The 21,546-nt window shown below is 49.5% G+C and overlaps 9 protein-coding genes across 9 annotated transcripts; 4 read left to right on the top strand and 5 right to left on the bottom strand.

Moving 5' to 3' along the window:
* Window positions 1-304: 304 nt before the first annotated feature.
* Window positions 305-1,315, bottom strand: BDW47DRAFT_122646 (5'-methylthioadenosine/S-adenosylhomocysteine nucleosidase family protein; the record flags this gene model as incomplete). Its single annotated transcript, XM_024815883.1, has 1 exon — window positions 305-1,315. The coding sequence occupies one exon, from the start codon at window positions 1,313-1,315 to the stop codon at window positions 305-307; it is 1,011 nt and encodes a 336-aa protein (XP_024675620.1).
* An 838-nt stretch (window positions 1,316-2,153) lies between these two features.
* BDW47DRAFT_99379 (uncharacterized protein) lies at window positions 2,154-3,072 on the bottom strand. Its single transcript, XM_024820872.1, has 3 exons — window positions 2,737-3,072; window positions 2,567-2,671; window positions 2,154-2,457 (listed from the first exon to the last, which is right to left on the bottom strand). Exons 1-3 carry the CDS (start codon window positions 3,011-3,013, stop codon window positions 2,300-2,302), a joined length of 540 nt encoding a protein of 179 aa, XP_024675619.1. The 5' UTR covers window positions 3,014-3,072; the 3' UTR covers window positions 2,154-2,299.
* A 2,237-nt stretch (window positions 3,073-5,309) lies between these two features.
* BDW47DRAFT_115307 (lipase family protein) lies at window positions 5,310-6,243 on the top strand (the record flags this gene model as incomplete). The annotated part of the gene is made up of 3 exons (XM_024814784.1): window positions 5,310-5,491; window positions 5,547-5,883; window positions 5,938-6,243. The coding sequence occupies 3 exons, from the start codon at window positions 5,310-5,312 to the stop codon at window positions 6,241-6,243; spliced, it is 825 nt and encodes a 274-aa protein (XP_024675618.1).
* Window positions 6,244-6,769: 526 nt separating this feature from the next.
* On the bottom strand, window positions 6,770-7,237 carry BDW47DRAFT_122643 (uncharacterized protein; the record flags this gene model as incomplete). The annotated part of the gene is made up of 1 exon (XM_024815882.1): window positions 6,770-7,237. One exon carries the CDS (start codon window positions 7,235-7,237, stop codon window positions 6,770-6,772), a length of 468 nt encoding a protein of 155 aa, XP_024675617.1.
* A 4,362-nt stretch (window positions 7,238-11,599) lies between these two features.
* On the bottom strand, window positions 11,600-12,782 carry BDW47DRAFT_99375 (uncharacterized protein). Its single transcript, XM_024820871.1, has one exon. The coding sequence runs from the start codon at window positions 12,677-12,679 to the stop codon at window positions 11,705-11,707; it is 975 nt and encodes a 324-aa protein (XP_024675616.1). The 5' UTR covers window positions 12,680-12,782; the 3' UTR covers window positions 11,600-11,704.
* Window positions 12,783-12,930: 148 nt separating this feature from the next.
* BDW47DRAFT_56543 (uncharacterized protein) lies at window positions 12,931-14,369 on the top strand. The gene is made up of 2 exons (XM_024819324.1): window positions 12,931-13,420; window positions 13,477-14,369. Exons 1-2 carry the CDS (start codon window positions 13,189-13,191, stop codon window positions 14,094-14,096), a joined length of 852 nt encoding a protein of 283 aa, XP_024675615.1. The 5' UTR covers window positions 12,931-13,188; the 3' UTR covers window positions 14,097-14,369.
* Window positions 14,370-15,121: 752 nt separating this feature from the next.
* On the top strand, window positions 15,122-17,768 carry BDW47DRAFT_56516 (GH92 family glycosyl hydrolase). The gene is made up of 2 exons (XM_024819322.1): window positions 15,122-15,834; window positions 15,882-17,768. Exons 1-2 carry the CDS (start codon window positions 15,184-15,186, stop codon window positions 17,751-17,753), a joined length of 2,523 nt encoding a protein of 840 aa, XP_024675614.1. The 5' UTR covers window positions 15,122-15,183; the 3' UTR covers window positions 17,754-17,768.
* Window positions 17,769-18,311: 543 nt separating this feature from the next.
* BDW47DRAFT_56518 (polysaccharide lyase family 1 protein) lies at window positions 18,312-20,281 on the top strand. Its single transcript, XM_024819323.1, has 3 exons — window positions 18,312-19,260; window positions 19,328-19,412; window positions 19,468-20,281. The coding sequence occupies exons 1-3, from the start codon at window positions 18,639-18,641 to the stop codon at window positions 20,168-20,170; spliced, it is 1,410 nt and encodes a 469-aa protein (XP_024675613.1). The 5' UTR covers window positions 18,312-18,638; the 3' UTR covers window positions 20,171-20,281.
* Window positions 20,282-20,572: 291 nt separating this feature from the next.
* On the bottom strand, window positions 20,573-21,438 carry BDW47DRAFT_99370 (uncharacterized protein). The gene is made up of 2 exons (XM_024820870.1): window positions 21,303-21,438; window positions 20,573-21,238 (listed from the first exon to the last, which is right to left on the bottom strand). Exon 2 carries the CDS (start codon window positions 21,042-21,044, stop codon window positions 20,730-20,732), a length of 315 nt encoding a protein of 104 aa, XP_024675612.1. The 5' UTR covers window positions 21,045-21,238; window positions 21,303-21,438; the 3' UTR covers window positions 20,573-20,729.
* Between the last annotated feature and the right edge of the window lie 108 nt (window positions 21,439-21,546).

Genomic DNA, 21,546 nt, shown 5'->3' with positions numbered 1-21,546 from the left:
TGAGTCATTCTAACTGTCACTAGTAAACATATAGTGAGTACTCGCCAAGAGTGATGATCATGCTTGGTAGATCTGTTTTGTTTTTCTCTAACCTCTGGTTCAAATAATCTTTGTTTATCCATTTAATCTCTTGGTAAATATAAAATTAGCTCTTCGGAAACTCTCTCGTGATCTACGGATGGTCACAGGTATGCATATTGATCCTCACCATCTTGACTGGGGAATGGAAAACAACCCAGCAATCCTTTTTTCCTTAGAACCATGTAGTAATAGTGGTTTCTGATATTAACCCACCCGAGCTTCTTCATATTCTGCCAGTATTAACCTCGTGATACTGTTGCAGGGCCTCGCTGATCATTAGGTGGATGTAGTCGAATAGGCTGTCAAACCCAGCCGGGACTTCGGAGACAGTCCCATCTGGCTCGCTCTTGACTAAAGAGAGCATCTCTTTTGCATAGCCGGCTGCAACCCCTGCAGCATATCTCCGCCAGGTATCGTCCTTGTGGGAGTCGGCATAGTCGCACACTCCGCGGATAGCAATGCCAGGAAAGCAGCTCATCAACGCCGCTCCTTCCATTTCCACGCAGAGCGCGTTGTATTTTCTGGCTAAGCGATTTCGCGCTTTGGGGTCCTTGATTACCTGGTTTCCGGATGCAATCAAACCGTGATGAACGACCGGGTTGTGATTTGGGCGAGGCGGTCGCTCCACGATTGTCGCTCCGTTATATAGATTATCGCTCCGCTCCGCCATCCAACCATACCCTGATTCTCTCATCCGTGGGTACTGCTGTATCATTTTCTCGATATGATCATTCACTCTGCTCCAGTCACCCTGGTTCCGCTGCCGTAATGCATCGACCGCTCGCAACAAAACATCAGGCGGCTCTGGCACATATCCCATAATTTGGATATCCTCTTCACCTTCTACCACCTTGCCTAAATCATGACAGAAGATACCAGAATGCTGACGAGATGGGTAGCTAACCACCACATCCCCAAGACGAACATCATTCTCGCGACTAGGCACCCCGCCCCCAATGCCCACCATGAGGCCGAGGCGAATGCTTGTGAATGTGCGCAGCATGTTGGTCGCCACCCGCGTTGCCGAAGTAAGGCCTGGTACCCCCGAGAGCATGCCACAGAGCACAATATTATGGCCGCTCATACGCCCTAGTACGTATGTGTTGATGTCGCCGGGGATGCGGTGTTTAGGGCGCTCGTGAAATTCGTCGAACATGAATCGGACCGCGGCCAATTCTTCTTTGAGCGCGCACACAATGGCAACTGTGTATTTCTCTGTTGGTAGAGTGGGCATTCGTCCTTGCTGTCGGTCGGGTTGATTGCACGCATTGCAGGTCGTAGCAGCAGAGTTGGATTCGATTATTCTTGTCATTTCAGAATATAAGTATAGAAGTTGGATCATGTAGTGGTAAAGTTGATCGTGAGTCTTTCATAGAACGTAGACACGCATGCCCGTTAAATCTGCCCTCTTATATACGATCGAATGCCGCGTCTCTAATGCCAATCGACATTCTGGCGACCAACGCAAGCCGTCTGCATGGCGCAGGAACATAGACGGCAAGACCTCAAGCCAAGCGATGAGTTGGTCCTGTAAGCGCCAGGATCGATGGATCGATGGATCGACCAAAGCCTATCATTTAGCGTCTACCATCGTAAACACCTTCAATGGTGGAGTACTTTTCTACCTATCAAAGACGTACCAAATATAAAAATAGGAGATGGCAGTAGAGCCCCCAATCATTGGGTCTAGAAAGGCGCTTAGTGGTGCGGTTAGATCACCTTCGCACGAAGCATCGGCAGCAAACATGATATAGAACCGATGGGAATGTTCAACTTAAACATATGTAGAAAGACGAAAAGAGGAAAGTGCAAACTATCTACAGAAATGTAAATCTATGCGTAGATAATAATAATATTTCTGAATATGTAGCGACAGTCATTGGTGGTTGTGGTACTGGCTCCTGGTTTCAAAAATGTTTCATCCCTAGCCGATGCAAATCCTAGCGGTAAATAACTGAGGTAGTATCAATGGTAGTTATCTATCTTTAAGACCTTGCTCTGGTAGAGATAGTGAATATGCTTGTTGATTTCATATATGTATGTTCTAAATATTTCACTTGCCACGGGCCTTATGTTGTCCTTATGAAAATATATATCATTATTCATTACATCTCCATAAACCTTTTATTAATGCACATACTAATTATTTAGCTCTTATCAACTGGAGAATTGCTAATATCATGACACCCAATACATCCAAATCAAGTAGATCACCATTCTAGAGAACAGAATCAGTCATCTGTCCCCGATCAAGCAAGTCTGCTTCCTGGCGCAGCACATCCGCCCGGAACTTCCGGAACGCGGCCTCAATGCGCCTCCTCTGCTCCGGGTCCTTAGTGATACTACGGCTCCCACTGGCCGCTCCACCGAGGAATCCTGTCATAGTCATTAGCTTTCCGCGCGTAGTAGCTCTTCGCTGTGCATAGCAAACAAAACAACAACGAAGAAGGCCGATCAAAAAAGGAGAGCAGAGTTGATCACATACCAAGTTCCCCACCCAAGAATAATCCACCAGCCGAGGCGAAAAAGTACGTCGCAAAGTCACCAAGGGTTGTCGGTTTTAACAGCGGCGTAAGATCGGGGATAGACTCTGCTCGCAAGTCAGTCACTCATGTACAGACCGAAGAAAAAATAAAGTGAAAAAGGGAAATTTACCCTGGCGGCCGTCCGCAAAAAGTAGATGCGTCGGCTTCTCCTTTGCGCGGAACGCCTGGAAAAAGGCTGTTCGCGCGCTGCGGAGCCGAAAAGCGACGTATAGGCCGAGACCAACGCCTGCGGCGGATCCGATGGCCGTCCAGAGTGAGACGGTCGAAGCAGCAGATTTGAGAGTCTCGCGATCTTCGGCCCGGAGGTCTTTCTGCATGTGTTCGTTTGCGAGCCGGGTGAGGTCGTCGGCGCGGCGGCGGCGCAGGAGGGCGATTGATTCGGACATGCTTAATCAATTGGTTGATTGAGTATGATAGATTAGAATAACTTGTGATTGTTGAACTTAGAAAGCAATCAAAATCCAAAGTGAGAGATGTGGAAATTTATAGTTCTAGCAAGAAAGTGGTAATGATGTCATTGGGTGGGTGGGTCGGTAGAACAAGGCTAAGTTGTTTAGCTATGGGGCCTGATGACGGAGTCTGATTGTCGAGGAATACTTCATTACACATGAAGCTTTTCTTTTTTATATTCATGAAGGGACAATTTCTCTGCTCCGACGTTGTGTGCAACCTATATGCCAAGAGAAGAAATACTCAAAAGAGGAACAAAATGGGTAAAAGGAAATAATATTTATTTACTATCCAAACAGCGCCTAATCATGATTAAAACCTTATTCGGACTTAGATCATAGTGTTTATCGCTACAGGACACAGTGAGATCTAGGATACTGTGATTATCTTACTACTGATACTATCCTCACAGTTGACACTCCAATCAAAGTTTTGAGAAAACCAGTTGCATAGTTCGGAGAGTTTCGAATATTGGAATAGCCTAGAACAATTGAATGGCCGTCTGCCTAGTAATAACACCCATTTACATATGCCAGCTTCTTATTCTGTAGTGATGGCAAAACGAAACAAGAGAGTATATATCAAAAGCTGTGCTAATAGTTCCGTGGCCAAGAAAAGGTGCCGTACCCTTTAAAGGCCTCATTTGATTAATGGGAAATAACAAGGTCTGCCCCGTTCCAGGTTGCTGCAACTCGGCGTGGCTCCGAAAGAGCTTCATGTAGGCCAGATCATTATACTTTGATTTAGCTGAATATAGGCTTAGTGTGGGCTGATGACCATTCACGTTGATATGCACTAATTCGTTATATTATATACAAGCTGTTAGCTCTTGCTTTCTCGATATCTGACTACCACCCACCTGGGTTCAAATGAAAACACATATAGGGTTTCTATAAGCACCTGCGAAAAGCCGTCTAGGCAAAGATGATCGAGGCTCACAACGTAAGTCATCTTCAGGCCTACGAGTATCTTCTTCCTGTGCCGACTCTGAAAGGCCGAGCTTTCTCCGGGATAAACCAAGTTGTACTCCGTAAGCTCGCGGTTGTGGGCTCTAACCCCCTTTGGACATTCAGTTTGATTCAACCCATCTTGAACCCACCTCATCCTTCCAGATCAGTGGTGGGGCAGTCATTGCGCATAGCTTGGTTGTCTGATCTGATAAATTGGTCGACCCTATCAGATACTAGTCAATTACGGTCCAACTTATATTTACAATCTCTGTCGTTTCTGTGCACCTGATTATCCTTCATTACTAAGAACAAAGTATCAAAGATGATGGGAACAACAGGAAATAAAACGTTGTTTTAGCTCTTCGTACCTGAAACCCGGGGCCAAGCCTCGAGCGGGGAAAGCGACGCTCTTCCCCTCTCGTCGAGATAGGAGGAGATAGAGCAGCCTGTCGCGTGGCCTGCATAAGTTTATCAGCAAGTAGACCACTACAAAAAAAGAAAGCAAAAAAGATGGTGCCCGAAGCGGCAGGTATAACAAACCTAACGTGGATGAAGAAATCGGGTTGTCGATCCCCGACGGGCGTAGCCCCGCATGGTTTTATCCTCGAGGGTTGTGATGCAGGAACTGTCCCGGCTGATGGTACAATCCCCCTTACCGTCCGGAAAGCCGGTGGCTTGATATTGGTCTGTAGTTAGTTGTACGTTACATTGGCCAATCCCAAGATCGCACTGTCCCTTGTGTTTGCTCCCAAGACAGCACCGTCATCTTGATGTTGCCTCACTCGTATAGTATAGCCCCAATGAGATGGGGAGGGTGGGGTCCCGCGCAGGAAAGATAAGACTTTGCTGTTATAGTGGATATGAGGCAGAATAATCTGCCTCTGCCGGAGGTAACGGTCGATTCCATAAGATCTTCAAACACGAATTGCCAGGTCCACTCCCCTGCAGAAACGACAGGCTGCATTGGAGGTATATGGCTAGCCACTAAATTCAGGCGATGTCACCGAGGAGCGGGGGGCTCTTGGCCGTGCGATGGTCATTTGCAACAATACAACACCAATTGCGCAAGGTGGAATCATGGAAGGTATAAAGTCGGGTCGATCGCGCAGGACGGTGTATACAGGGAGAGGTGGACTGCTCAACTAAAATTCGAAGCACGAGTAAAAAAGATGGTGTTCTTTTCTAGGATTTCGCTGTTCGGCCTTCTGGCGGCTGGGGCTTGGGCTGCTCCCAGCAAAATCGCCCGTCGGGGTAAGTTGTTCTATCCTAGTCGTTTCTGCAGATGCTCACATCACTAGCTATCGACGAGGCGACATTCGCCAAGCTCGAGCTCTTTGGCCAGTACAGCTCTGCTTCATACTGCAGCAACAACTTTAACTCCACGGGCGATAAGATTACCTGCGATGGTGGGAATTGCCCGTTGGTGGAGGCTGCCGGTGCCACCTCGGTTCATGAGTTCGAGAAGTGAGTAGTTCTTCGCGCATCGACCATAGGATATTGACTCACTGATCCAAATCAGCTCCGAAGCGTACGGCGGCGTCACGGGGTACATCGCGGTAGATACAACCAACAAAGCCATCGTCTTGGCCTTCCGGGGTAGTTCGAATCTCAAGAATTGGCTAGCGAACCTCAACTTCCCCTTGATCGATTTCACCGACATCTGCGAGGGATGCCAAGTCCACCGTGGCTTCTTGGAAGCGTGGAACGCGGTAGCGGAGGACGTCACTGCGAAGGTGAAGGAAACCCAGGAAAGCAACCCTGACTTCTCTCTTGTCTTCACGGGACACAGCCACGGCGCTGCACTGGCTGCTGTCGGGGCGACCATCTTCCGCAAGGCCGGCGATGCCGTCGAGCTGGTAAATTTTCCCATTGTCCTCTTCTTTTGACCATATACTGACAGTTGTCACAAGGTCAACTACGGCCAGCCTCGGATCGGGAATATGGAGTTGATGGAGTACATCACCAAGGAGTCGGCCGATTCCACCTTCCGTGTCACCCACACCAACGACATTGTTTGCAAGGTCCCACCCAAGGCATTGGGATTCCATCATTTCGCCCCTGAGTACTTTATCACTAGCGGGGACAACACGACCGTGACGACAGCGGATGTTGAAGCGATTACCGAGATTGACTCCGATAAGGGCAACGCTGGGGCTGACGGGACGACCACTGAGGCCCACCGTTGGTATTTCGTTACCATGAGTGGATGTGACTAATTTTGGATTACGCTCAGTGAGCGTGTATATTTTAAATTTTCTTTCTTTGCCTTCACTAGCCAGGATGCTGGTGGTAAGACAACTTTGGGGATTCTTATCGGAGTAGGTTCTGTAAATGAACTTTTTTGTACATAGGATAGCTCATTATTGTGAGAATTTACATTTTCCTCCTACAAGATACGTAGACGGGAGATATCCACTGACGAACTTGGAAGGGGTATATCTTTTTTGTATCTTGTATTATACTCTCGTCCCCAACAAGTGAGGTCCTAGCCATCAATCACCACGAGTTTCGTACATCATTCATTTCATAGGTAGTTTTTTGGGTGTAGGGGTACCGTAGATAATCTGTGAATCTTTATAGATTGTTATTATTTTTCTGAATCAAACTTCATAACCAGCCATCCCCAGGTCTATTCTATATACAGAGCCATGATAAACATTATATATACATAACAACTTGATGCAAGACATTAATCCATAAATTCCAGCTCGAAACGGTTTGAACCTTGTACAAACACAACCCTCACACCCCCAGCGCAATAGCCAACAACCCAGCAGCACCCACCAACCCTACCGCGACAGGTCCAGTAGGCGCCGCTGCACCACCAGTGCTCGTTTTATTCGGATCATTGGAGCCACCGACACCATTATTGCTGCGATTTGAACCGTGGCCGGAGGCACGCTTAACTGGGTTGTTGCCAACCGATGTAGGAATGGGGGAAGCAAAGGCGGCGGAAGCCCATTCTTGAACACTGGAAGGTAAGCTGTGAAACCAGACGGGGTTGGAAAGAGCTAGTTCGTGAATGGCAGATTCTGCGGTCTCCGGGCTGTTGCAGATGGCGCTGAAGTCGGCTGAGGGGATGGATGACTCCAGGATGGACATCACTGTGGATGGTACTGTGAGGGTGCTGTCTGTGGGTTGTGGCAGGGATTGTGGTGCTGCTAGGGTAGTGTAGGTGAATAGGAGGAGCGTGAGGCATGTGTATTGCATGGTGGATTGGTTTGATTGATTGAGGAGGGTTCTTAAACAATGTACATTCGTGTTTGGGTCGATATTGCTTGAAGCTGAGATTGCAGGATGAATAGACTGGGATAAATATCACCGAGATGGGTGACACGATAGGACTCCGCACAAGGACCTTTTGAGTATCCGCAATAATCCAAGTCTGGCAAATAAACTTGCATAGCCGCAAAATGGTCCGGGTTAGACTGCGGCTGTGATCGAAAGCTCTTGTAAACAGACCAATCACTGCCCCAATAAACCCCCTATTCCTGCCGGCCCGAGTTGCGCTTAGGCTGTTTAGGGCTTAGAGGACCCCATAGTTTGGCCCCCAACAAGGGCCCGCTAGGCTGTGTCCACTATTGACTACACCGTGTTCTAGCTTCACGATGCTCTCATTGGGTTATTACTAGGCATTATAGGTGGATTATTCTATCCTTATTATAATCTTGTGTTTTTCTATTATATCAAAACACATAAAGTATAGCTATAAGCGCCAATTCTTTAGATATGATGCTCCATTAATGCCGTGATCGCCTGACTCGTAGGAGCATTGATAATGACTCAGTCACGCAGTTGTTTGTACACATATTTAGCTCATACTAGTCAGTTGAGGTGTTCACAATGATAAGAAAACACTTAATGACATTTGGCTCTATAGAAGGAACCCCTTGTCAGAACCGATTCTACAATTCTGTTCGAGAACGGGTTAAGAAACGAATGGACACAGTCTGCCGCTAGGAATAATCAATAACCTTTTTAAGCGTTACATCCAGAATAAGCACATTTCCGTCCACCGTGAGTCCAACAACAATAGACAATCCCTGATATCTAGTCAAGTGGTGTGCCAAATATCCGATTTGTACTATGAATTTCATGGTGTTATATAGCATAGAGTATTGATCAATTACGATAGTGCGATCGACTCCCAGCTAATCTAGGAACTTAGATATGTATATTGTGATACTTAAACTCAGTCACCCAGTACAGGACAATCAATTGTTCAAAGGCAGGTGTATTCTTGGGCTATATATATGAATTGATGATGAATACTGAGTATAAGTATCTTACTGGTCAGTGGTTACACTTGTGTTCTAGTAAAAGTGCAAGTTCGCCAAGTGACTAGCAGACTATTCACTACTTACGGCTCACGACACTGGAAGTGGGGCCTGAAGAATCTTTGGGAGTGTTAAAGAAGCAATCTTGTGTATTCTCCTTTCGGTTTAGAATATTACTCTCTGATGTTCCGTTTTATAGCGAACACTAGCGGCCCTGTGGGTTTATTTTCTGTTTGTTTATGTCATATTTCCACCACTTAAAAGGGTCATCCTATTAATAGCGATCCTTTGCAACACAGCGGCCAGAAGCCAATAGTCACCCCCTTTCCAATGAAGACACCGGTCTGTCCTTGTAATATAGTATTCAATACCGGGGGGACCAAAATACCACATCCCTATTAACAACCATTGTCACCGAGTATTGGTGAAGGATCCTCCGTAGTTCTAGGCAACCTCATAACAACCAAGAAGAAGCCACCCCGGCCTGTCTCAGCCCTATGAGAGCGGGGCTGGGGCCCACTCGCCAAGTAGCCACTAACAGTAATGTAACGAACCAGACACCCATACAACACATCATATGCACACGTCGCAGGACAGCGCCCCGGATCGGTGCGGATGGATTTGAAATCTGACGTAGGTATAGTCTACAACGCCTTTTGTACCCCCACCCACCACTGAATGACTCCAACCAGGAACCGCTCCCCCCACAGCCGGAACGGCATGGGCAACACCCTTTGGAACCCTGTCCATCCCAGCCCCTCCCGGATCTGCATCTCTACAAGACGGCGCCAGTCGACTGCGTGGGCGAAGTGAAAGGGGAAGTGGTGCTGGCTGACGGTGCGAATGGTGCAGTCCATTCGAGGCTGTTCGTGCAGTTCAACCTGTGGAGGGTGCAGGGCGGGTTCGGGGCCCGAGAAGTCGACTTCGAGGCGGAGGACGCCGGTTGTGGTGAAGGTTCGGACTTTGACGGAGAGGTCGTGCTCTTTTTTCTTTTTTGTGGAGGGGTCTCGCTTGTGGGTGATCGTTAGGTCGAGGAGAGGTTCGTCGTCTGCGGTAGTGGTGTTGTCCGGGGCTGTAAGCTCGAGTAGAGTGAGGTAGTGGTTGTAGAGAAAGCTGTGTTCTGGGGGGAGGAGAGATACGACGAAATCTCCTTCGAGGATGATGTTTGGAGATCCTGGTTTGGACTTCGTGGTGACTTTTGTGAGGCGGAGAGGCTGGGCGATGGACCGCCATGACTTCAAGATTACTGCCTCGGCGGGAGAGTCATTCCCTTGGCGGGCGAGATTGCTGTTTATATAGCGGATGATACGCTGGCAAATGGCTTGTTCGTATTGATGCCACACTCGGCCGAGGAGGACGTTCAGCCAGAGGACAGTCTCGCCGCGTTCGTGGGCGTTTTTCTGTGCATGATGTCGTCTTAGCTCGTCGCGTATCGCATGCTGTATTCTCCGGAGGGTTACTCTTTGTTGCGTGCGGCAGAAGGCTAGGAGGACGATGATCCAGACAAATCCGAGGTTCAATCGACGAATAGCCCATGCAGTGAGACAGACAATTACGATTATCTTGGACTCGCGATAAGTTTGTTCAACGGCTTCCAAGACATGGCGCAAATCTGGATATTGGGTAGGGGGGTATGGTTTCCCCATGGTGGACAATGTTCATACAGAGAAATGGTGTTACTGTGCATGGGTAAGATTTGTAGCCATGGCACAGCCATGTTGAGTTTCAATTCAACAGTGAAGCAGCGGGAGTAAGGCGGGCAACCTTGCCTTATAAGTTGGAGAACCATTGATGATGCTGCAGTCGCCTGCAGAATCAATGCATCTCGACACTAGTGGCAATGGAAGGGATGTTTTCCCTCCGAGTATTGTAATTAATTACAATGATACTGGGTGTTCTAATTACAATTGTATTAAAGTAGAACGGAGTTGCCTAGAAGTGACGTTGGCCGAATCGGCAGGTCTATAACAACCCCTTGCCAAGTCCGAGTCTATCGGTATCTTCCGAGAAGGAGCCCGGCAATTTCCCATCTTTTTAAAGATTGTGATACATTACATGTTTTTTCTGCTCTTTTAGTAGATGCTATATAAGGCAATGTTTGTATCACTTATCAGATCAAGGTTTTAGTATATTTGTAGCGTGGTAGTAGATGGTGTCTGGACATGGGCGTTGCGATAATATCTCGGCCGTTACGCCAAAGTGTTGACCAGCACTTGGTATAGGGCTTGACCTGACTGATATCCCCACATAGTATCTTAGATTTGTTGTTTACAGACCTGCCTATCAGAACCCACATCAAGTAACAGGTAACACTGATGAGGTCGAATATTGAGGGACTGATGAGGTCGAATATTGAGGGTATTCATAGTGTCTCGCGTCGGGTCTAGATACTAGGAGTATTAAGCCCTATGCTTCTGACATGCAGAAGAATGCCTCAACTTTGTAAATTTCGTTTGTTATATACCAAGCAAGATATTCGGCTAAATATGGTCCGCTTCCCATAACTGGATGTCTTGATTATATAATGCATTTCGTCCCCGATGTATACACTAGGCATCACTATGATTCATATCTTCAATGTAGCTCCTTTGACAAGAAGATGCTAGCTTATCAGTTCAATTGCCAATATGCATGTTGCATTGGTTGAATAGTACTGCGCACAGTAAATTATAGTATATTATTGCTAACGGTGTTTTTGAAACCCACTCGGTATTATGGGCTCTAGGGTATTCCGGCGTGTACTTTGGAGCTGGTCTTTCTGCATATGGTAATGAATATATCCCTCTAGGGTACAGGAATTGTAAGTCTGTGGGAAATATAGTGCATATTTTAGGCTCTACCGATTGAAAGAGGCTTGCTTATTGGTGGGAAAATCTAAGATGTCCCAAAGTTGGCAGACTACGCTATGGCGTTGTCTAGTGTTGTATTTGATAGCAATTGTTAGGCTGAGATTGGCGACTGGCATCCTGAGGCTTGGGGTCTGGCGGCAACAAGTTGGCTGGGCTGGTTGACAACCGCCAGGAAGCGCCAGGGCGCCAACAGAGCCTGAAGCGGTGACGCTCAGGATCGTGGCATCCCGCTAGTATCTCTCTGTCTTAAAGTAGTTGGGGATGATGTGTGTCAAATCAAAGCTCCCAGCTTGGTACCTAACTTAGCTTCTTGGGTGTCGATCGAAGAATCCCCGCAGACCAGACACCGTCCCCGTTGTCGCTCCCAGACACTCTTCGTTCGACCATGGCATCGGAGTAAACGCCTAGAGTAAAATTATGAGAAAGGATCCACGAGGATATACATGTCAGGCCCGCGAGCAACCCTCAATGGATCTAGAAAATCTTGAATTCGTCGCTCATTCTATGATAACAAAAATATGCCACAGATGATACATTATAAGCATAGCTGATCAATCAACACTCGCTTGTACCTCGCCACCCACTTTGTTCTTCCAAGAGCCAGCATAATGATGCGTAACGAATGCAGGGCCGGTGTTATTTGTTTCGTAGGTATTCATCGACCGTGCTAGCGAATAGCCAGGCAGTATCAAGACATCACCAACCAGCATTGGTTCAAGCAGATGCGAAATTTCCTTGTTGTCAATAGTTTTCTGGAGACTGGATTCCAAGCTCTTAATTACTCCGGTAGTCAATCGTCGAGGCCCGGTAAAATCGACAACGTCCGGAATTATGTCCGTTGTCAGGTCGGGGATAGTGATTTGGCGTTCTTCGGTGATCTGATGCACAGCATCAAGGATATCATCGATCACCATCATTAAGTGCGGGGACTTGGGCTTTGCCATGACCGTCCAGGTTGCAAACTGGCGCATGATGTTATCTCCCCAGCCGACATCAAACTCCCAGCCCACGACAAGATTGACGTCTTTTTTTAGTTCTTGCGGGATCCAGTCCCGGATGGGGGTGTCTTCGCAAGAGACATCGAGATCGTTCCAGACGCCGCCCTTTGAGTAAAGCAGGAGGTAACGGAGGAAGTCGGCCTTGAGGATTGGGATGGGGAGCGCGAGAAAAGTGTCAACGATGTCGGGACGAAAGGCGAAGTTCTCTTGGACGAATAAGTCCCCTGATGAATCTGTCAAGACCTCAGATCGGAAGGTGGGGTTTTTTCGCAGGCAGTCATCCCCCCATTTTCGCGCATCGTCACTTAGTCCATTCGGACCAACTTTATACCAGATAGTCTCCGGTACCCCAGCTGCGACTGAGGTTCCTGGCCATGTGGACCCTGATGCGCCAAGGCCGACCGACAAACTTTTCAAGTCGGCGAAACTTGAGGGGCGGTAGTACAGATAAAGAAAAATAGTAAACAGAACAAACGAGACTGCAATGGATAACTTCAAGATAGGGAGCGACCGATATGAGACCAACATGACTGTGGCTCAAACGCAGAAAAGGATAGGGGAGATTAGCCCGCTTTTAGAGGGCTAAAATTTATGGCGATTACATGTGGGAAAAGAGATGGGCTGGTTGGGGGTCTTTATTTGTCATAAATCGCCCCACCGATGACCAGGAACTAGTCCTGGACCTTATTTATATCACAAGGCGGCCACAGCGTATCTTTGTTGGAGGAGCTAAGAGAACTCGAGTCCATTGGCGCGACTATGGTCAAGCTAAATCGTAGGCTGCATCGGGGGTCGGGGTTGGCCTATCATGACGCTACCGTAACCGCTTCCCCGACATTAGCTCCCGCCTCAAGATCATGGCGAACGTGCGCAGCCGCCGGTTTACTGCCTTAGGGCAAGGCACGTTTACTGGCCCTTTCCTTTGTTTTCTCGCTTGGGCGTCTCCATGACTGACATTTCAATCTGTTCTATCGTCTGTTCTGCCCTTTGCAGCTGCATGCTTCTCTCAGTGACACAGCCGTGGGTGATCGGACAAGATGCTTCACTCGTCGTTTCTTTTGCTTCTAGCAGTTCCGGGTGCCCTTGGAGCATTCAAGTTTATCAATCCACCACCTTTCGAAAAGACGCACGATTTCTCCCTGAACCCAATCTACCCTGAGGGATCAATCCTAAACATAAAATGGAGCGATCAAACGGAAGAGAATACATCGCTCACCCTCTGGCAACTGAACGGAACCCAGTTTATGGAGCCATTTGAGTATCTTACTCGTACGTTGTCATTCCTTCTGCCCAGAAATATTGGCATGAAACTGACTATGCTCTAGAGGATGTGTCGGGTAGTGTGACTTCGTTGAACTGGAAAGTACAGACGACCAAGGACCTTTCTTTCTCGAGCATGTTCTACCTCTCCATCTTTCCCGAGGGGACGACCTCTCCACTGGCAAACAGCCACTATTTCAACATAACCAGCACGAAAAAAGACGATGAACCTAAAGATAAGAGCTCTTCCACCAACTCTCAAAGTGCGACAACGACGGCGACTACCACCACTGCCTCCGCCCCGTTCATAACCGCCGCTCCAACTAGAGCGCCCTCGGGCTCAGCACCGACCCCGGAAGTCAACAACAAAGATGAACATGACGAACCACCGCCCCCTGACCCCCCAAAAGAACCAAAAGAAATGAGCGTTGGAACAAAAGCTGCCATTGGAGTTGGAGCATCTGTCGGTGCCCTCATTCTAATTTGCGTGGCGTGGTTCATTCTCCGCAGAAGGAGACGGGCAAGTGCATCTGCCGCCACATGCAATCACTATTACGAGGGCGAAAAATACGCGCAAAATCTCACGCCTGATCACAGGAGGCTCTCACATCCTGTCGAACTGAGTGGCAGGCCAAGGGTGGCACCACCCACGGTTTTCGAACTCCCAGCGAACTCTTCATTATAACCTTACTTATTCCAGGCAACTGTGTTGTAAATATTCGGAAGGGCTGCGCCCTCGGGATAACCCTAATTCTTGGTTGGCTAGCATGGCTTTTTTCGCATTGCCTGTTTTCTGTTGACTGCTGTAACTAACGAGCGATGATATTCCTTACTGTGCATCTCCCTTTTTCTTTTCTTTTCTCCCATAAGAGTACCATGCTGGTCCATTTAATTTGCCTTGGCAATTGTATTTATATCCTGATCCAAGTGCTCAAATACTGATCCCACAATACTGAGCTTCTAATCTTTATCAACAGAGTGATTTTGAGTGCCACATACATCAACATCCAGCAAAAACCACTAGATCTTATACCATGATACTTATTGAAGATTTTTTATCTAAGTGACAGGTTGTGGGGTCACGCCGGCTCACGATTTCCGGCGTGCCGGCGGACGTGACTTAGGGCTGGGTCAAAGGCTTTCGGGATGAACCATCGCCCACTGGGTTCGACAATACAACTAGTCTTTTCGAAACATACATCGAGATCAACTGAAAATGGATCAACTATATCTTTCCCTGATGAAGATAACTGACCTGCGTTTTTACACCCGATTGACTCGGGATTCTGGAGGTCGGTGAGTCTTGACCCTGACATGAGACTTCATGCCACCAATTAGCTCCTACTGTGAACTGCTCTACCACATCCAAGAGATGCTTCTTTCCATGAACTTGCGCAATAAGCCAATGATGCTGCATTTTGTGCCGGTGATATTCAGATGATGAGTATTGTGTGGTCAAACATTCAAGTGTCCGTAGGCAAGGTCTACCCACACCATATCATCGATCAATGCCACCGTTGTTTGTCTGATATTCCTTGCATGCGATCCCATGCCCGTGCCTTGTCATTATAATGATATTGCCCATCGCATTCGAGATATGAGTGATTCACGTTGATGATTAAACGGTGATGAGTCATCAACCCCGCAAAAGCGGAGGATCATCCGATGGACAAGGAACCACTACAACACCACAACCCCGTTGCCTTATGGGTAGTACCGCCTGTGTTAAGGAGTATATCATGCCCCAATTTGGACCATACTTATGATACACAATGTATTACACACACAGTAGCAATGCCATCTTCGCTACACTCCTAATCCTTGCGACACCACTCTTCTCACATCCATCCCTAACCCGAAGACAGGCCCCATACCATGCTCCTAGCATCCTGGACCACGTCAACCCCCGGGTTGGAACGTATGGGGTCACCCCCAACGGTAACGGGGGTATGATCCCCTCCGTGGCTCCCCCGTTTGCCATGACGCGATGGACACCGCAGACACGCGAGAACTTTATTTCGCAGGTGCCATACGGGGATGCAGATCGTCTGATACACGGGTTCCAAGCTACTCATCAACCGGCCATTTGGATGGGAGAGGCAGGACAGGTCGTGCTGATGCCTGGTGTTGGGGATGTGCGCCCGCTATTTGAGGATCGTGGTCTGATATTCAAAAAAGACGATGAGGTGTCCACGCCTTATGTCTATGAGGTTGAGTTGGATGCTACGTCAAGGCTAGGGAGAGACTGGAATGCGACTGCGGAGGCGGTGGGCGATGGTCCTGATCCAGGCGGTGTTGGGAAAGTTCCGGAGGATGTACAGGATGGGGCTAATGGGCGGGTAAAGAGACAGCATCAGGCTGCGATGCAGACAGATAATGAAGGTGACGAGATGGAAGACACTAGCAATGGAGATACAATCCATGTGAGTATTTTATCTGATCACGAAGTCTGTCTCTGACAAAATACCAGGCCGCCATGTCCGCCGACGCACATACCGGCCATCTTCGCTTCACCTTCAACACCCGTGACCATGCCCGGCCCTACATCTTCATCCAAGCCACCCGCCGCAACTGGACCGGCGAGGTGTCTATCAACCCCGACGCGCGCGAGATCACGGGTTACAACCCTGAACGTCAAGACTATGGAATTGGCCCAGACAAAGCTGCGTCTTTTCGGGGCTACTTCGTCGCGCGATTCTCGCAGCCGTTTGCATCCCACGGCACAACCGCAGGAAACACCACCCACGACGGCGCGAAACACTACCAAGGCAACTTCAGCGGCGCGTACGCTCGCTTCGCGCCCTCCACCAACAAAGTGGAAGTCCGGATCGGGGTCTCGTACGTAAGTATCGACCAGGCACGCACGAATCTCGACCTCGAGATTCCAAACTCGCAGTCTTTCGAGGACACCGTCGAACGCGTCAAAGCCGCATGGCTCGACAAACTCGGTCGCATACGTATATCGGGAGTCAACCGCACAGACGCGGACCACGACCCGCGCACAATCTTCTACACGGCCCTCTTCCACACCTTACAATACCCAAGTGACTTCTCCGAGCCTCTCCCTCCACCATCGAACAACCGCACCTTCTACTCAGGCTACACCGACAGCATTCACACAGCCCCAGACTCCTACTACCAGTCGTGGTCAATATGGGACACCTACCGTGCAGAACATGCACTGCTCACGCTGCTAGCGCCAGAACGCGTAAACAGCATGATGCGCTCCCTGCTCCAGATCTTCACCTGGAGCGGCCGACTCCCCATATGGGCCAACATCGTCGAAACCAACATCATGATAGCGACGCACGTAGACGCTGTTTTAGCTAACGCGCTTACTCGCGGGTTTCGCGGGTTTAATACCACCCTAGCATGGCAAGCCGTTCGAAAGGACGCGTTTGTCCCCCCTCAAGACGATACATCCCTGCTTTACTACGATCGCCAGCCTAATACGTCCTACGAAGCTCGCGCGGGCCTCACTTCCTACGCGAAGCAAGGCTGGGTTTCAAACGATAGGTGGTCCGAGTCTGCCAGTCGCACGCTGGACTATGCGTTTGACGACTACGCGTGTGCTATTGTCGGCGAGCATGTCTCTGGTGCTGACAAAGGGGAGCTTGAAGAGTTACGGGCGCGGAGCAAAAATTATGCGCATGTCTGGAACAACGAGACGCAGTTTATGCGCGCGCGGAATGACAACGGATCTTGGGCACGCGACGCGGACTGGGGCTGGACGGAGGGCGATTCCTGGGTGTACACCTTCGATGTGATGCACGATGTACCGGGTTTGGTTCGGCTGTTCGGCGACAGGGAGGCGCTGTTGGGGAAGCTGGACGAGCATTTTGAAGACGGACATAACGACCACACTAACGAGCCCAGTCACCATGTGCCATACCTCTACTCTGGGCTTGGGGCGCCAAGTCGGGCGGCGGAGAAGATCCGAGCGATCGCGTGGGAGAACCACAACGCGACCAGTGGGGGGCTGAGTGGGAACGAGGATCTGGGCCAGATGAGCGCGTGGTATGTTTTCTCGGCACTGGGGTTCTACCCTGTTGACCCCGCTGGGGATGACTATGTGGTCGGGTCGCCCTTTTTCGAAAGCATCGAGATCATGTGGCCGGATGGGGTTGCGACAGGGGGTGATACTCCCGGCGGAGACACGGATAGAGTTTTGCATATTACTGCGCCTGGGGCTCCGTCGATGCCGTATGTGAGGGGTTTGAGGGTGGATGGGAAGGAAGTCACCGTGCCGATTTTGAAGCATGGCGATATCGTGCAGGCTGCGCGCATTGAGTTTGCGATGAGTGATACTCCGACTTCATGGGGGAATAACGCTGTGTGGTAATGCGTGTCGATGATGTCTTCGCACTGCAAATTATCCCTTCAATGATATATCTCGGGTCCGACCCATGTCCAGTCGGTCACTCCGTGTCTGAGAGCACGGATGTGGATATCCCCCCAGCGTTGGTCTGGACTGTGGCTTGTGGAAAGGATCTTGGCTATCCGATAATTTCCCTCCTGTCAGAGGTATTAATAGCGGACATGAGCCGAAGGCAGCCTTCATGCAGGATATCATAATCCATATCCTGAATCGTCCGGTGGAGCTGCTGGGCGAATTACGGGCTCACGCTTGCATCGGCTTGTCGATCATTACCTGATTCTTTCCTCTCCTTAGCACAGGTCTGAGACACCGGCACAACGGACGTCTCTGGCTCGAATAACAAGGATCGACAAGGTCCTTGTCTCATGTCTCAGTATGACCTTCCATCAATCAAAAGCACTCCCGAAGTTGTACCCAAGAGGGAGCTAAACTCATGATCGACAAGGATAAGCTACGCAGTAGGCAAAACATGGCTGAATAAAACGTGCCAAGCCGCGCCACACCGTTTCACCATACGATTGACCCCATCATTCTGCGACAACCTCCGATGGGGAGGCCATTGCACATAGTCGATTCTCGGGGCAGTTATGCAAATTAGCCGTTTATTTTGGGACCAACGAGCCATGGAGTATATAATTACCAGGGCTTTCTGCGTTCGCCGCAGTTGCAGACAAGGCATTTGTTTCTCGTTTTTGTCCACTCCGTTCTCTCATTTGAAATACTTTCCATTCTTTTTTTGCTAAGGCTGCTGGTTCAGTCAATTTGGTCTGCATCACAAGTCTGCCGATCGTTCCGTTCTTTCTCTTCCTTTCTTTTTACCCCCTAGTCTCTTGACGACCGTGTGCCACTATGGCGTTCTTGCTGGCTCTTGTCGCTGGAACTTCCTTGTTCGGTGCCTCAGTGCAGGCTGCTCAAGGAGTCAGTGGTGCGCCTTTCGGCTTTGCCAACCAAGCAACCGGCGGTGGCGATGCTGTGCCCGCGGCACCGAGCGATATCGCTGAGTTGAAGGAGTGGCTGTCCGATAGCACTCCGCGTGTGATCCTTATCGACAAGGAGTTCGATTTTATTGGCAGCGAAGATACCTGCACAGACTGCGAATGCTGCATTCCCGAGTCCAACACTTGCGGCGATAAAGGTCAGAATGCCATCAAGACCGAGGGATCCGACTGGTGCGGTAGCTATCCGAGCATCAAGTGCACGTATGATAACGCCGGCCTCGCGGGCATGGAGGTTGCCTCGGACAAGTCTATTGTGGGTGTGGGCAGCGAGGGTGTGCTTAAGGGCAAGGGTCTGCGTCTGGTCAATGGTGCCGAAAACGTCATCATCCAGAACATCCACATCACGAACCTGAACCCTCAGTATATCTGGGGCGGCGATGCCATCTCGTTGGATGGCACTGACAACATCTGGATCGATCACGTCAAGGTGTCCCTGGTTGGTCGCCAGATGTTCGTGTCTGGTTTCAAGTCCAGTATGTATTGCCGATGCTTAGTCCAAGCCTTATGGCCTCAAAGAGTGCTAACCCGGTGAACCCACAGGCGGCAGCGTGACTATCTCTAACAGCGAATTCGACGGCCAAACCGAGTGGTCATCTTCGTGCGATGGCAACCATTACTGGACAGTGTAAGTTTCCATGCCTCAGGTTTATCTTGATTATCATGTCTCACATTCACAACAGGCTTGGTCTTGGAAAAGGAGACAAGGTCACCTTTGCCAACAACTTCATCCACCACACCTCCGGCCGTTCCCCCAAGCTCGAGTACGACAGCCACTGGCACGCTTACAACAACTACTGGTCCAGCAACACTGGCCACGCTTTCGACGTCGGCGAGGGTGCCAATGTTCTCATTGAGGGCAACGTCTTCGAACAGGTCGACACTCCCTTCCAGGATGAGAGCAAGCCGGGCGCCAGCTTTGCTGTCGGTTCGAGCGAACAGTCATCTGCCTGCGAGTCTGCTCTAGGCCGGGCTTGTGTTGCCAACGTCCTCACTCAGTCAGGTGAATTGTCTGCCAGTGATGACTCTGTTCTCTCCAACTGGCCATCCGGCGAGGGTGAGATCACTGTTGCCGATGTCAGCGAGGTGAAGTCGCTGGTCAAAGCCAATGCTGGCGTTGGAAAGCTGGCATCGTCGGCCAACCTTGCCAAGCGCGTTCTCCCCCCGGGCGGTCCGAACTTTCTTCCTCCCTCGGAGGGTGGCCTAGGAGCTGACGGATTCCCCGTTCCGCCAACCTCAACTTGGACGACCGTCACCAGAACCCCCACTCCCACGCCTACTAGAACTCCTACTCCCACCCGCACCCCGACCCCCACCAGCACGCCCACCCCCTCTGGCAAGCCCACCTCAGGAGCGTTGCCCGGTTTCAGCTGGGTTGGTTGGTAAAGGGAGTTGGAATATAGTAGATCAGTTCTCTCTTTCCCACTGGGAATCATATCCGATGTATGAATAATCAACCTTCCAGCGGCAAATTCCTTGAGTGTTGATACTTCCATTCAATGTATATCACTTCCTTGGCCAATTTTTAGGTTGTTAGAAGCTCACAATATATAATAATCTACTCAAGTGGATATTAAGTGGCGTGAGATCAAGCCTCGAAATCAGGGGTTATTCTGTCGTAGTCCTCAAAGAATATATATCTCGGATGTACTGGATAACTAAACAAGTCGGGTGGACGGAGCTGTCATGTACGCGCGATGCCGTTGTCTAGTATCGCGAGAAGAAAGTGGGAGAAGAGAGAAAAAGAGAGGCAAGTCATAAAGTGAAATAGGAGATTATTGCCTGTCAAAGAACTCCGAGCAGGTGACCACCCCGTGATCACAGATCAACCTACTTCGACTTCCATTTTCCTCCATTTTCCTCCATCTTTCTTCCACTCACTTCCATAATCCGTGATAAACCTACAACTCGGTCTTTCGCCCTTCTGATCTTTCTTTTCTTGACTTCATTTCGTTCTTTTTTGTCCACCATGTACATGTCCCAATTCTTCCAAGGGGACCGACGCATAGAGCGTTAGGCAATGAGTTAACAGTACTAACGTTGATTGAACTATGCGATTCCCAGAGCCCCTCCCCATATCACCCAGTCTCTCAGCCACATGACCTCTGGTGTACAGAGTAAGGCTCGTGGAACGGGGGATCTCCTTTCGGGCGGACCATTGGGTAATCAGCCAATTCAAGGTGCAGCAGCCACATATCGATAAACGGCGCATAACCCAATCACAGCCCTGGGGTCGATCGGGCTCAGCTCGAACTACCATTGAAGCGGCTGTATTTAGACACCGTTACATCCCGTTGGACTATTGTGGGGCAGTTAATGCACTGGACCGAGGAACTGCTGATGTTGACGAAAGACTGGATGGCATGTGGTTCTTCTTGTGCGCGTCCAATGTTGGGACAACCACGCTCACGCCGGCCACGCGGCTCTCTGTAAGGGGAGAGCTTTTTGGTTGCCCTACACTGACGAAAGTCAGGGTCTCTCCTATCCCTCAGGCGTGGTTACTAGTGGAGCTGATCACCTTCTACCCAATTGGAAGGGCAGGTCTCTCATACCGCCATTTGCGACGATCTCATGCCCGACCTGGCAAAAGGGTTCGTAGATCCCTGCAAGCTCCCAACCTGGCGAGGCGAGGGGAAAACAGTCTTACGATGCCTTTCAAAAACACACCTTTTTGATCCTTCAATCCCAGCTGGCAGCAGAAAAGCGTGATTGAATGGCAGAAGGTTATGGGTCTTAATTCCGACATCTGGATTTTCACCCTT

Source organism: Aspergillus candidus, assembly GCF_002847045.1.
Source record: "Aspergillus candidus strain CBS 102.13 unplaced genomic scaffold BDW47scaffold_4, whole genome shotgun sequence".
In the NCBI taxonomy this organism is placed as follows: domain Eukaryota; kingdom Fungi; phylum Ascomycota; class Eurotiomycetes; order Eurotiales; family Aspergillaceae; genus Aspergillus; species Aspergillus candidus.
The sequence above is the reverse complement of the archived record's forward strand: the minus strand, read 5'-3'. Positions and strand labels throughout refer to the sequence as shown.

Coding starts and splice junctions, on each gene's coding strand:
- BDW47DRAFT_56516 (XM_024819322.1), top strand. CDS start 15,184: ATGTATTACACACACAGTAGCAATGCCATCTTCGCTACACTCCTAATC. Junction 15,835..15,881: donor GCAATGGAGATACAATCCAT/GTGAGTATTTTA, acceptor ACAAAATACCAG/GCCGCCATGTCCGCCGACGC.
- BDW47DRAFT_99370 (XM_024820870.1), bottom strand. CDS start 21,044: ATGGTAGTTCGAGCTGAGCCCGATCGACCCCAGGGCTGTGATTGGGTT.
- BDW47DRAFT_56518 (XM_024819323.1), top strand. CDS start 18,639: ATGGCGTTCTTGCTGGCTCTTGTCGCTGGAACTTCCTTGTTCGGTGCC. Junction 19,261..19,327: donor CGTGTCTGGTTTCAAGTCCA/GTATGTATTGCC, acceptor GTGAACCCACAG/GCGGCAGCGTGACTATCTCT. Junction 19,413..19,467: donor GGCAACCATTACTGGACAGT/GTAAGTTTCCAT, acceptor CATTCACAACAG/GCTTGGTCTTGGAAAAGGAG.
- BDW47DRAFT_99379 (XM_024820872.1), bottom strand. CDS start 3,013: ATGTCCGAATCAATCGCCCTCCTGCGCCGCCGCCGCGCCGACGACCTC. Junction 2,672..2,736: donor TTTTGCGGACGGCCGCCAGG/GTAAATTTCCCT, acceptor ACTTGCGAGCAG/AGTCTATCCCCGATCTTACG. Junction 2,458..2,566: donor ATTCTTGGGTGGGGAACTTG/GTATGTGATCAA, acceptor TGACTATGACAG/GATTCCTCGGTGGAGCGGCC.
- BDW47DRAFT_56543 (XM_024819324.1), top strand. CDS start 13,189: ATGCTTCACTCGTCGTTTCTTTTGCTTCTAGCAGTTCCGGGTGCCCTT. Junction 13,421..13,476: donor GCCATTTGAGTATCTTACTC/GTACGTTGTCAT, acceptor ACTATGCTCTAG/AGGATGTGTCGGGTAGTGTG.
- BDW47DRAFT_99375 (XM_024820871.1), bottom strand. CDS start 12,679: ATGTTGGTCTCATATCGGTCGCTCCCTATCTTGAAGTTATCCATTGCA.